Source organism: Zophobas morio, unplaced genomic scaffold (assembly GCF_036711695.1).
Source record: "Zophobas morio isolate AGI-343-1 ecotype UQ-CSIRO unplaced genomic scaffold, CSIRO_AGI_Zmor_V1 ptg000023l, whole genome shotgun sequence".
Taxonomy (NCBI): Eukaryota; Metazoa; Arthropoda; class Insecta; order Coleoptera; family Tenebrionidae; genus Zophobas; species Zophobas morio.
In genome coordinates, this window is record NW_026972128.1 from 5,440,382 (window position 1) to 5,454,758 (window position 14,377).

The following is a 14,377-nucleotide window of genomic DNA, read 5'->3' on the forward strand; positions in this document are numbered from 1 at the left end:
TTCCCTCTTCATTTGTTTCAAATATCAACAACGCCATTTTGCCCGTGCCCTTTTGGAAGCAGGGCTGTTTTGATATCAAGCCTGTAAAAGTAAACACTAGCAAAAATCATGCTCGCCGGTGATAATCGGACAATTTCTGTAATAAATACGCATTTCATAAGCGACTCTGGGAAAATTTCGTCAATGAGGTACGAAGTCGACTTGGCCGTTCACCAAATAATAAACAAGAGTCACTTCATAACCGACAAAAATGTGAGTTTTAACATCAGCGACGCGGTAATTTTTAGCCATCAGAGGCTTTTTAATGAAGATCTCGGGTCGGTGCAATTGTACAGACTGGACAATTCTCAGAATTTGGCACGGAAACCCAAGCTGAACATTCCAAACCTGATAAGGTGCCAGAACTGCGAGACGAACTACCCCACCAAATACCAGTACCAAAGGCACCAGTGCGAGTTCAACGCCGAGAAGGTGGTTCTTAAACCGAACGCCGACCTGGCGGACATCGAGAAGGGCAAACGCATCAAATATGACTGCCCCACGTGTGGTAAGCAGTTCGTGAGCAAGAACAACCTGGAGCGCCACCAAACCAGCCACGAGAGCTCCAAAGACAACACGTGCGAGCACTGCAAGAAGCAGTTCGTGAGCGAAAATCGGCTGCGAATCCACAAAGAAAACCACTGCAAGAAAGCCGGAGACATCTCCAAGTTCTACAGGAGCGACGTTACTGTCTGGAAGTGCAAAAAATGCCACGAGGTGTTCTCATCCAGCATCACTGCAGGGTATCACGTCGACCTCTGCACTGACTTGATTGACAGTTCTGACATTAAAAAAGAACCACTGAGTGACAGCAGCGGCGACCAAAACCCCAAGAATGACAAAACGATCGAGAAAATCTCGACCGAGATTCTTCTGCAGTGCGAATTCTGCAACCGGACTTACGCCGACAAGCAGATTCTCCTCAAGCACCAAAAAACTCACAAAACCGACAAAAACTACGAATGTGTGATCTGTAAAGACGTTTTCGAGTCATACATCACAGCCTCGCAGCACTGGTTGAAAAAATGCTCAGAAAAAGCCAATCTTTTCTACTTACCCAAACTGACCTACTGCGAATTCTGCGATCGTACTTTTAAGTCGCACGAGATCCTCTATACTCATAAAATCAAGAAGAAGCATTACACGCCCAAAATCCACGAAAGCGTGGTCGAGAAAACTTCAAATCCGGTCAAAGACATCAAGAGCGAAGACGTCATCGATAAGTTAATCGAGGATGTGCTGATCGCTTTGGAAATCCCGATCAACAAAAGAAAGAAGAACGTAGAGAACAAAGAAGAAATCGATAAAGAGAATGTGTGTTGCGAAACCACGAAAGTTAAAACTGAGCCTTTAAACCAGACGATTACTCAAAACGTGGAGGAACCCTCTGGAGTTCCCGAGAAAAAGAAAAGGGGCCGAAAGAGAAAATTCCCAAAGCAACAACCTAAAGCGAAGAAACCCTGCGTGGCGTTGGACGATGGGTACAAGTACCAGTGTGAACGTTGTACTGAGGTGTGGAATACCATCACCGAATTGGAGTCCCACAGGGAGAAAGAGCATGCTGCTAATTTCAACTGTGACGAATGCGGACAGGTAAGTGTCCCTTTAGAGATACTCCTGATCCATTTCTTGAAGGCAATACACAATATTTTCACAAATAGGTACCTACATAAAAACATTATTATGTTAGCCCTACAGATCTAGGTATTTTTGATTATCTAGGCATATGACTTGTGGCACATTATTCCCCGTTACTCGTTAGATACTCTATAGACAAGATTGCTGTTACATAACCCTCAAGTATATTCCTTTCCTTCCTTTTGGAAACTTGTTCTAATCATGAGAAAAAAAATGTTCCTATTCTAGCACACATAATTTTTCGAAATACTGCTATTAATTATCATAAAATCTACAAAATAAGGTATTTACACGAAATAAATCATTACCGTCATCGCAAGAATATAAAATTCAATAGTCGGTCATCCACTAACCATAAATATTACACAGTAAGAAAATTAAAAAAACCGAATTCCCGGTTAACATGTCTAACAAGAGCACAAACAGACACAAGACACTTCTATGGCAAATTTTACATTTTATTTAATTTTTGAAAACCAGACCAGCCTGTAAATATTTCTATGAATGAACTTAAAAGTTTCCGTACCACTCAGTGTTTCTATACTTTAGATGGGTAATGATTTTGATTCTTTAAACTGTAAGGTAGGTAACGTGGGTAGAAATATCGATCCCTGTAAAAGTATACCTACGTTTTAACATCAATAAATTATCTTGTCTTATCTAAGGTACTACATAGTGCGCGAGCTCTCCTCATCCACAGCAGGGCTCACAAAAGCCTGAAGCCCTACGTCTGTGACACTTGCGGCAGAAGCTACTCCCAAACCTCCCACCTCTGGCAGCACATGCGCTTCCACCAAGGTACTCTCTGTATTTCGCAACCCTTTTCCCGATGCGTCCCTTCTAGGTATAAAACCTTTCGCTTGTCCCCACGAGGGGTGTGAAGCCCGATACACAATCCGTCCGGACCTTAAAGACCACATCCGCAAAGTCCATACCAGAGAAAGACCCTTCAAGTGTAGCGTCTGTGGCAAGTGTTTCCTCACGGGCTCAGTCTACTACCAGCACAGGCTCATTCATACCGAAGATCGACGTTATGGATGCGATGTACACAATATTAACTCTTCGAACAACTTTCACAAGAAGAATTTTTTGTAGATGTGTGAGAAGAGGTTCTTCCGAGCTGACGCTTTAAATAATCATAAGAGGATTCATACAAATGAGCGGCCGTACCCTTGTTTTGTGTGTGGAAGGTTGTTTAGACAGAAGGGGGATCGCAATAAGCACTTCAGGACGCAGCATCCAGATGCTATTTTGAATTAAAGTTAAACCGCAGACTTTAAGAATTTTAATCTTTGGTTTATTTTGTTTAGGGTTTTATGAAGGTCGCAATTATTAATTTTTGAGTTAGTATTTTTGTTTGCAATTTTGTTGAATAGTGAAGTGTTGATTGTGCTATAAATAAAGTGAAATTAAGTTCAAGCTGTGTACAGATGAGTCAAGATTCTATCAACAACAATCTTAGTTCGTACCGGTACAAGCCTAAAGAGGGGTACTATCATTTCCAGTTTTTGTGATGCTGGTCTGGCCTTTGCTTACACCGTCACTATTAAAACGTTACAAAAAATTAGATCTTACTGGTCCGACCCGATATACATAAGCACAGTGGGTTATTTTCCTTCCTTAAAATATAGATAAAAGGATGTTATCTTTTTTTTGGGTTCCTAAATAAGACATTTTCGACAACAGAGACCTTTATTTTATCACATCCAGAATACAGCAAGGCAGAAGTTCATTTTAAAAATTGATTCGAATGATAATTGAGAATGAGATTTGCGCAATTTTGTTTTACTTATCACATTTAGGCTTCTGTCTGAGCAAATGCATTCTGTGCGGAGCAATGAAGGCAACTCTATCAACAGTAACATTTTTACAAAATGCAATAAAATATATATAAAGCGTTAAAAATTTAAGACAAAATAATATATGATAGTATAGTGTATATATATATCATGGTTAATTTATGTGTTTTGCAACCAACAAAACCGTGCTTTAAGTCTGATTTCTATAAGAATTCAATATACGGTGTATTGGTAACAACAAATGCCGCTAAAGGTTTTGTCACTGAGCATAACTTTCAACTGATTACATTTGATGACAGTTCCGCAACATTATGAAGCAAATCCCGACAAGTTTTGTTGTGAGCGACCTCTGGCAAGTTCAAATTTAGTCAAATATCAGCAAAACATCCCCAATTTTGTAAATTCCCAAAAATGAAAATGCATAAAACACACAATAATTAGCAAAAGTCATAACATTACGAGTGGAATGACTGAAATATAAATAAATAATAGTGGCTCATTGTGTAGTAACGACTTCCAATTATTTTTGTGATTTCAATTACTGCAACTTTATGAACCTACGTAATAAAAAACTAATAGAAAGATCGTACATGAGGTAGTTTCCATTTTAAAATTTTGAGCACAAATTTCTGTGGCAAGAAACATTTTCTGCTTCCTGCATGTACCAAATTTAAGCTTGTACTTACATTAATGTTAAATATTGTCAAATTTTGAGAATCACGCGTGCGCGACACCAAAATACTGTAAAACAAGTTAGACTTTTCTACATCCTTATGCAAATTATTTTCGTCCTTCGTCTAATTTGTTTTTTATGTATTTTTTCAGTTGCCACAAAATCGTCAAATTTCACAATTAAAAAAGTAACATGCAAAAGTAAAAAATAGTACTCCTACATAAAAAAAATAAGTACTTCATTTTATAAAATTAGAAAGGAAAGGTTTAAACTTCCATGTCTTCCATTTCCGCAAATTCAACGATGTTTTCGACCTTCTCCTGCAAAATATTTTAGAAAGTAGAACATGTAATTTTGTTGTAGAATACGAACCTCTTCTTTCGTCATCACTGTGACGAGCTGTATATCGAAGTCTGCCGCACAGCAAACTCTTAATATACACATCACGAGTTGGAAAACCCACGACCAGATTCCAATTTCCGAACTTAAAATGGCGATCAACATATTCGGATAGAATTCGAAAAGATATTTTGTTTTGTCTTCGCGGAACTGATTTTCGTACATTCCGATTTCAGGTATACAACTAAAAAATAAAACGGAAATATTTATATTGATTGACTATTAATTGACTTTATTTATCTAATATAAATTTATGACATGCAATGAATAGGATTAAATCTAAATAGACAGTTATCCGGGCAATATAGTCTCCACACCCAAACAAATATAAGTATTAAATTATAAGTTCAGAACCGTATGAGCTTTAATTTTATTGTTTATTTAAATATATATGTACCTATCTCAAGGAGGATTACGATATTGAAATTCTAAAAAAACAATAACAAATGACAAAATAAAACATTTTTTAAACGTCTTAAACCGCAGATTTGAAAAATGGCATAACATTTTTATAAAAACTAGGGATGTACCGACTAGTGGCCGACCGGTCGGATAAGCCGACTATTCGGCCGTTTTTCATCGTCGGCTGCAGTCGGCGACTGGTCGGCTTTTTTTATTAAAATTAAAATAGTATATAAAACAATTAAACCCGGTTTACAGAACCTCAATTAAATATTTAATTGCGATTTAATTTTTAACCCTGCGTTAAAGTACCATGTGACCGACTCTACGCCAATCAGACGTCGCTAATGGCCTTGTTAAATGCGCGATCAACTTTGGCTCAGTTAAAATATTGTATAAACTGGCCCTAAATTGTGTTATTCTTTATTTTTGTACTGAGTTACTAAAAGAAATTAAATGTTAAAATTATCTAAACAAATTTAACACATTTTTTGGAAAACAAAGGAACTTTAGTTATTCCTTTTATTAAAATAAACAATTTTTTAAGGTAGTCAGAGAAACAGAAAAAAAAAACACACTGTCTGTCGCATTTATGAACCGGTTTTAGCAAAGCCGAACAGTTGGCCGACTAGTCGGTTTTTATTAACCGAACAATCGGCTAGTCGGTTAGTCGGCCAGACCTACAGTCGGTACATCTCTAATAAAAACTGATCTAGTTATTTAGGCAGAACTTCCTCCACGACTAAAGCATAATCAAACAAGTCGTTTTTTTTTTAAATAGGATTTTGCAAACGTTTGCAAGTTTTCAGATCAGACGGTTTTGTATTTTTTTTTTTGTAAAATTTTCATTTTTTTTTCATAAATCTGGATGTCCAAGGTAAAAAATAAGAGAAGATTAATAAACCACACATCTAGAAGCATTTCATTCTATAAAATTTAAGTAGGATTTACCTATTTAAATTTTGGGATGACGTCAAAAAATTATTGTTGGGGGATGATTAGACAAATTTTGGTGAAAGTTTAACCACATACAGAACACAGACAAAATTCTGCATCAATAGATAGGCAGACGAGAGAGCAGTTAAAATGGCATGCATTTTCAATTTTCAAAAAAAGCGGTACCATATACAGGGTTAGTCACGAGAGAATTACTTCTGAAAATTATTTTTACGCAACCCAAAATACGAATACCATGTACCATTTGATACTAACTGAATTTAAAATGAAATGCTTAATCCATGATTGCTTTGAGTTTGGCAATCTCATTTTGACAATTGTGGAAAAGAAGGTTACGCGAATGTCCATGGAGGTACCGCAGCCAGTCGGAAATCTCCTCCGGCGCCGCTAATAAATTTGTCAGTGTGGCTCTTGATCTTTTGCAACCGATTAATCACGAGAAAATTATTTCCAAAAATTCCTTTTAGGACATTTTATTCAAAGGTCACAACACAAACTCAAACAAGTAAGTAAATAATTTAACTACTAATCTGTTGAAAATGTTGGGCATTTTGGGGGGATGCTACGGCTTTTTTGTAAATGGATGGCCGAAGAAGTCCAGAGGTTGCAGATTTGCACTTCGAAGAGGCTCTAGGTGACGCAGATATGGCGAATTAACACATGCACATTAGCGGCGAACAACATTGGTAGAGCATTTACGGCTTCAGTATAGCCCAGATTGATCTGACTGTATGTCGTCGATCCAATGGGGCTCTAGAGGCGAGTCAACGATGAAAAAAAATGCTTGAAATTAATTAACGTCAAAGTGACACTGCCAAAGTCAAAGCAATCATGGATTAGGCATTTCATTTTAAATTTAGATAATATCAAGTGGTACAGGGTATTAGTATTTTGGGTTGCGTAAAAATAATTTTCAGAAGTAATTCTCTCGTGACTAACCCTGTATATAAAAATTAAATGTGGTATTGACTTTTAATAATTTAAATATCTCCACTAGTAAGCGACTTTTGCAGATACAAGAAAATTTGCAACTTAACAGAAACTTCAATCTCAGAACTTCAAAAATTAATAATTTGAAAATAACAAGAATGGAAAACTAATAAACCACCCACTTACCCAGTGTTGTTGAACTCCGGCTTAAACTGCGCGCAAAAATCTAGGCCTCCCCATTTCAATTGCAATGTACTGATCACATACACAATAAAAAAAATACTGGTAAAAAATATACTAGGATATACGATCGACCACGGCCTCGAAAACCTAAAACCACACAGCACCATCAAGCAGCCCCAAAGCCCCAACTTACAAATCGTGACCATATCCCGCGCCCCCCTTGGATATGATTCCAAAATAAATGCCCCATATTATCGCCGATATCATGATAACCAGCGGCGTGAACTGAGCGAAATTACAACTGCTCTCGGGCCCCCATACCGTCCCTGTCAAGTCCATGGCATGTATCTCCTTATCATAGCTGTAGCCTGAAGTGTTCAAATAATTGTCATCATCAAACACGATCTCTGCATTCAGAATGCAGTTGTAGCCGAAAGTGTCGAGGATCCCACCGAAGGTGAATGCTGTGAGGAAGCCGCAGACGGCACACACGATGCAAGCGGTTATGTGGGCAGCTGCAACAGGGAAAGTGGGTGGGGCTTCTGGGGGTAACGGGTCTGTGTTACCTTTCCATAGCGGGGATACTGTAGGTGTCGGCGATTCAAGAATTTGATAGAATTGATCTAACACAACCATTTTGACAGCTACATCGTACAACCATAACCTTCAGTCAGCAACTGATGGAAGCAGCGAAAATAAACATTACGAAATGGATTTATGGGTTTGTTTGTTTTTGGGGGCACGCCTTGACATGCAAGACATGCAACCCACAATACGAGTGCGGCGAAAGTGAGAGCTTGGGGAATGACATAACCTAAAAGTTGGGGTAGGGTTTCAGATAATAGAGGTCGAGGTCTTAGGGAGGCATTAAATGGGTGGTGGAGCGGGATTTTGTATTTTAGCAACTGCGAAGGCCAAATATGTGGTTCAGAGAGGGTATTATTTCAGCTAAAATGCCAAATTCAGTACCGTAACGTAGGGGCATTTTGAACCGCAGATAATTATTTTGGAGTTTTTACAATTTGTACAGGAAAATTTATTTTTATGTTCATTTTTTGACGTTTTGTTTGTCATTTGAGTATTTTTTTGAGACACGAACTTGAAGTAAATAGATGAAAGGGCAACTGATTCAAATTTAATTAGGTACTGTCAAATGGGGTTATTCTGATATAGGGGAAGGGCGGGCAGCCAGGATCACTCTACTTGAAAAATTTAAAAAAATCACGGAGGTAGAATAGTCTCTTCTATCCCCGTCAGAAAAACAGAGCTGTAAGGATCCAATTCGAATTTTTAAATTTCAAATGAACTTCGCGCGCACAAGAAACGGCTGGTAAGAAGAAGAGGTTGGCAACCAACCACCCCAAAGAAACAGACATGCGCAAATGTTAGGGTGTTTTTGTCTCGTGTAAGATCACGCACTTCCTTTTCATCGCTTCGAGAGAACAGTCGACTTCTTTCGAGCGCTTCGAGCAACAGGTTGTATTTTTAATTGTGAATTATTCTGTGCCTTTTGCTGTTGTGTTTTGTTTTTCCAGTGTTGATCTGTTCCATTGGAAAACGTGGCAGCCCCCGTTGAGCCATTGGGTGTTCCTGATTTCGCATCGTTCTTACGACGAGGTTTTTGTGTTCCTTTTGGCGGTAAGCCGTGTCGAAATCTTCGCATCTTTGGAGAGGTATGTTTTGAACACGTTTTCGACTGGGACCTGTTTCGCCGCGAGTTTCAAGTCCCGACGATACTCCTGACCTCGTGACGCAGCGACGCGTGCGCCTTTTTCCACTAATCCCGTTTTTTTATCTTTCATTTAAAATCCATCGCAGTAGGGCTTTACAGGAAGTGATTTCTAGTTCGGGCCATGCTTTATTTAGCTATATTTGTGAAATCTGTATTTTGGATGGCGGCAAACGAGTTGTTATTCTCACCGTTCTTTGTTCAGGCAGCGGCCATTTTGAAGCGTCCATTTTGTTTCTTTTAAACGAGCACATGTTTTAACTGTTAAATCTATTGAACAAATTAACAACATTGTGGGTCATGGGGGGACGTGCCTTTATTCTTTGGATTTAGCACATCGTTTATACAACGCCACAGGATTCATCGTATTTTTGCATCGCATATTTTCGACGCCTATTATTTGGAATGACGAATTCGTCCAACGCCATTTTGCAACTGCAGATTGTCTGCCATGTTTGTTTATGTGTTTTGTTTGGGGAAATGTATGTGTAATAATGGCCCACAATGCAGCTAAATAATTTCACGTTTGAACTTTAACCAATAACTTGACTGGACACGAATTAATATTAATCACATGTAAATCTGTTAACTTTACAATCTTTCACCTCATGCAATTTGTCTTTGTCTCACAATTTTAGCTTCAGTAACTTTCTTTGCTGTATAATTTGAATTGAACGTAAATTTCCATGCTCTGCAGTTTTGACCTAACATGATATTTAATTTGTACAAGCTTATTTCACACCAGATCTTTGTTTTATAAATCTTTGCTAAGTTTTGCTTATGTAAATATTTTGTTGATGAATGTCTCTGTCCTGCAAATTATCTGATGTCCAAATTTGATCTCAAGTAAGAATTATTTGTTGTTGAATTTTCGTAAGAGTGTGTGGCGAATTTAAATGTTGTGTATTGCTCTTTGTTGAAACTTTAACACTTGTTCGGTTGTAATTTAATATTAGAGTCATAGAGATTGAATATTTAAATAAAATTGAAGGTAAATAACACATAACTCGTAGTGTACGTGGGGCGCGCGACTCCTTCTCAAACTGACGGGATTAATCGCGTCACCTGCACAAGTCCGCGGGTGTTGTATAGCTTCAGGGGGCGATCGCGGGTTTTTAACGCTGCCGGTTTCGTGATAGCCGGGACCCCACTACGGATCTGCGATCGTAACCGCCTCGTTTCGCAGGGCACGTTCGTAATGGAGAGATGCGTGTGAGCAGGCGTTGGTGTAGATAGAATCACCGTCGTGGGGGAGAACAGTGACGATCAGGAGTCCCAACCTCTACTTGCGCTACAACGCCCCCCTCTGGGTATTTTGCTGTGCTCATAAATGAAATTGCTATATTTTGTTCTATATTTTGTTCGATCGCCACACCCTCATAATGATTCGGGTTCTGCCATCCAATTTACATATGTGTAGGTCTTGTGTTTGTTCGGTTTTCATATGTGTATGTCTGTCAATTCGCGAGTGTTTTTCTTTCACATATCTTAAGGTGTCTGACGTGTAATATGTCGGTGAATAAAACCCCAGGGGGTTTTGGGGAATGAAGACCGATGATGCCTTGGCCCTGCGGACTCGCCAGAAGGGCAAATCGAGCGTCTGTCGTTCTTCGTTTCTTTTTCCTCCTTAGGAAGGCTCCTAATTTTGTCTATTATTTCTTGCGCTCTCGACAGTGTATGCACTTGTATGAAAGAACTTCTTCCCGCCATTTTTCAAAACCAAAAAAAAAAAACACACAACGTAGGTTCTCATTTGTTAGACGATCACAGCCAAGGCCAAACTTTGAATTTTTGAATTTTTCGCGGGCCTTTCAAACTGTTTCAAGGTCAAATTTTAAGGCGGGGAGTTTGGGTTACCACAGAGCTAACAAAATTACATGAGGTTAATATATTTACTACACTTTATCAACGATCAAACAAACAATTTACATGATGTTAAATTATGCCACACTGTATCAACGGTTCAAACAAAGAATTTACATGATGTTAAATTATGCCTTGACCCAAGTGACTGGTTACTTAAAAACATTTAGCTTTGAGAATCGTTTATATCGTGGACTGTCCTCAGCTTATCGCACATAACACATGATAAATATATATATATATATATATATATATACGTCAATAATAACTTTTGGCCTCGCGCCAGATTTAGGCAACAAGTAATGGGTGATATGAAAACCACATCCTAGCCTCAAACCTGTCATATCAGTGTTCAAATTTGTATTTATGGTTGCATCATTTACAACAAGCGAATGCTTGACACGTTTTAAAGTAGGTAAATATTTGGAGTTATAGTTTAAACTGTTTTCGAGTAAAAGAAAGAAAAAGTGGTATGAATCAGTTTATTCAGAAACAATTTTTTGGAATTAAAACAGCCACATAGAGGCTGAAGAAATTAAGACAATCAAAGAGAAAAGAAAACAACTTAAAACTAGGAAAGCTTACTTCGTAGTAAATGCAATTATATTCAATGAACATTTAATACTACTATAAAACACCAAAGTAGATTATTCATATTTCTTATGAAGTTAGAGATTGCAATTATTAACAAAGTTGACAACGTATGGATAAAGTTAAATATATATCTTTTAGTCAAAAGAGGTGTCTGCATAATTTGTTACAGTGTGTTTGCAGGTATATTTGTACAATGCAGCAGCTGCTGCATTCACTATCCAAATGTAATGTATAAATAATGATTTGTCTGGTGCAGTCTTAAAATTAGGTATTTTTACTATATTTCAATTGGATAAATATTTTTACACATATTTGTAAATTCTCGTGCTTTGCCAGTTTTAGACGTTGGAATTTTAATTATTAGCGTATCGTTTTTGTCTTGAATGCCGTCATTATTTTTCAATTTATCCATTCCACATGCTCCTACAACTTCTAATAAAAAATAAACCTAAAACATAATGATTTATAGACAATGTGATTGACCTTGTTTGAGATCACCTTTAACATCAGGTACATTTAATCACGGGCTTCTGTTAAAAATTTTGGTAAGTCTTCTCTTGTAAATATATTTGATTTCTTGGCAATGTAACCTATATTTTTTGCTTGAAAACTTGGTGTACTTAGATATATCTATGCTGTTTTTTATTAACAGAGTTGACTTTAACTACGACTATGCAGCCCAAAGTGTTAAAGATTTCACAGAATTTGCTTTTTCAGCGAAATACTCGTATGCAATGAGGTGTTCTCCATATATTTTGCATGGTTGTTTCTGCGCAAAAAAAAATTCATACCGCTTTTCATAAACTGTGGCTGAGTTTTTAGGTAATAAATTTGATATATTATCTGCCAGTTTTTGCAAGTTCGGTCGAATGCATGTAAACTGCTTGTTATTATTGCTATCCATCTCTATTTTGCAATTGCTACAGATCTTTCTGCAAGCAAAAATATTAAAAGTGCCGAAAAATAAGAGGTATGCTTCATACTTTCATTTAAAATGGGCATGTAAGCTAATAATCTGTTCTGTAATAATAATAAAAGCTTATTATAGGTTATGTAGATACAAGAAAATTGTTCAAATTCTTCCATTCCGCATACTCCTACAACTTCGAATAAAAAATATACCTAAAACATTATGTTTTATAGACAATGTGATTGACCTTCTTTGAGATTACCTTTGACATTAGGTACATTAATCACGGGCCTCTGTTAAAAATTTTCGTAAGTTTTCTCTTGTAAATATATTTGATTTCTGGGAAACATAACCTATATTTTTTGCTTGAGAACTTGGTGTACTTAGATTATATCTATGCTGTTTTATATTAACAGAGTTGACTTTAACAACGACTATGTAGCCCAAAATGTTGATTTCACAGAATTTTCTTTTTCAGCGAAATACTCGTATGCAAAATGAGATATTCTCCATATAATGTTTTCCATGGTTGTTTCTGCACCGAACAAAAACTTATTACAGGTTATGTGGATACACATTGTTCGCTGCCATAGAATGTCGCTGCACTTCAAGAAATCCGCTGTTGCCATGCAAGGTTGCGACGTTGCGAGATTACGCGCAAATTTAGTTAATAAATTATATTTATAAAATTAATAAACCGGATGTGTTTCTAATAACTAATAAAAAGGGTTAACAAAGAGTATAGAATTACTGCTAAACCGAAAAACAATTTATAACCTTGTAAAATGTAATTGTGGAGGTAGATAATACTAATATGACAACACCGCATTTAATTTCTGTGCCGATTTTTGAACATAGAAAAAGCACATTACTGCGCGATTTCGAAAAAAGAAACATTACTATTTTTTAGCAGCTTTTAACCTCTCTTTTTATATTTCTCCAAGAAAGGCGTACATGTCAATTTTAAAATACCAGTTTAAGTTGGAGTAAGAAATTTACTTTTATGGTTGTGTGTACAGGCACTTCTACAATTAGCAGTACAAGTTTTTGTTAATCTCTTAAATTATTTTTCTACTTATGGAGCCAATCTGGATATTTGCTTAAGGGTGTGCTTTAAATTTTAGGAATTAATATCTTGGAACGTCATGCATCGTTTCCATACATTTTTGAGCTTCTGTTTTATTTTCTAATCACTTGGAATTTCATTTCCAAAAACAAAAATTGTACTTGAAATGATAGATATGAAGCTCATTATTCCGAAACATGTAATTATAAGATCAAATGTTACTATGCATGAAATGTATTATTTGATATAAAGTAACTTTTGATATCGCATTCTTTAGATTTTTTTCATGGGTACTTTACAGTTAATAGTATCACCATGAAATTGTTTCTTAGATTTGTTTTTCTTTCTTCCGGTATTTGAATCACAATTTGATAATCTTAAAACAACGACAATTAATTTAACTTTAGCTTGAGTTGTGAACCTGAAAGTTGTTTTGTATGAATTTGTGTGACAAAAGTGTACTAAAGATGAAAATAATTACTTATACTCTTTTATAATCATTAATTATATTTGTAGCAATTTTTGGCCTCTCGTATTTTATATTATTTTATCCAAGAAACAAGCGAAATTTGAAAGACCAGTTTAATATTTTAATGGAGCAGTAATTATGAACCCAAATGTTGCTATGGATAAAAACTATTATTTGACTTAAATTAACTTTTGGAATCACAGTCTTTGGATTTTTTTCGTAGATACTCCACAGTAAACAACATAATTATAAATCTGTCCCTTTGATTTATTAAATTCTCAATCCGCCGATATTTGAAAGACGATTTGGTATTCTTAAAACAAGGGTTACTAATTTAATGTTTCCTTGGACTGTGAGCCTGAAAGTTGTTTTGTATGAATCCATATGGGGTCAAAGTGTACTAAAGATGAAAAGAATGACTTCGTTTATAGCAACTTTTGGCCTCTCGTGTTTAATATTTCTCCAAGAATGTTTTTAATTTTGTAAGATATTGGGCCAATAAAACATACACAGACAACATTATTTGCAATTCTTCCAACCACCTATGAATTCATAAAATATCAACTTTTGCATCTTTAATTGAAATATTGTTCAATTCTAATCTAAACCATGAAAACTATAATAAAGAACTTCAGTCCATAAAACAAATTGCAATAAATAATGACTTTAAAGTAAAATTAATCCACAATCTAATTGACAAAATAAGATACAAAATTAAAAAAAAAA

At 36.3% G+C, this 14,377-nt stretch overlaps 2 protein-coding genes and 1 long non-coding RNA gene across 4 annotated transcripts; 1 reads left to right on the top strand and 2 right to left on the bottom strand.

Annotated features, from left to right (window-relative positions):
• The first annotated feature begins 16 nt into the window (after positions 1-16).
• Positions 17-3,096, top strand: LOC135134116 (zinc finger protein Xfin-like). Of its 2 annotated transcripts, XM_064062724.1 has the most exons (4): positions 17-1,632; positions 2,343-2,475; positions 2,522-2,721; positions 2,773-3,096. In XM_064062724.1, the coding sequence occupies exons 1-4, from the start codon at positions 109-111 to the stop codon at positions 2,935-2,937; spliced, it is 2,022 nt and encodes a 673-aa protein (XP_063918794.1). In that variant the 5' UTR covers positions 17-108; the 3' UTR covers positions 2,938-3,096. The 2 variants fall into 2 exon arrangements, with proteins under 2 accessions (XP_063918794.1, XP_063918795.1); XM_064062725.1 differs by lacking the exons at positions 2,343-2,475; positions 2,522-2,721.
• A 254-nt stretch (positions 3,097-3,350) lies between these two features.
• On the bottom strand, positions 3,351-7,891 carry LOC135134274 (uncharacterized). The gene is made up of 5 exons (XM_064062897.1): positions 7,587-7,891; positions 7,214-7,535; positions 7,024-7,167; positions 4,522-4,732; positions 3,351-4,469 (listed from the first exon to the last, which is right to left on the bottom strand). Exons 1-5 carry the CDS (start codon positions 7,654-7,656, stop codon positions 4,416-4,418), a joined length of 801 nt encoding a protein of 266 aa, XP_063918967.1. The 5' UTR covers positions 7,657-7,891; the 3' UTR covers positions 3,351-4,415.
• Positions 7,892-11,200: 3,309 nt separating this feature from the next.
• Positions 11,201-13,669, bottom strand: LOC135134517 (uncharacterized). Its single transcript, XR_010281330.1, has 4 exons — positions 12,379-13,669; positions 12,190-12,328; positions 11,705-12,138; positions 11,201-11,654 (listed from the first exon to the last, which is right to left on the bottom strand). It is a non-coding gene; the product is annotated as an uncharacterized LOC135134517 (long non-coding RNA).
• Positions 13,670-14,377: the final 708 nt, after the last annotated feature.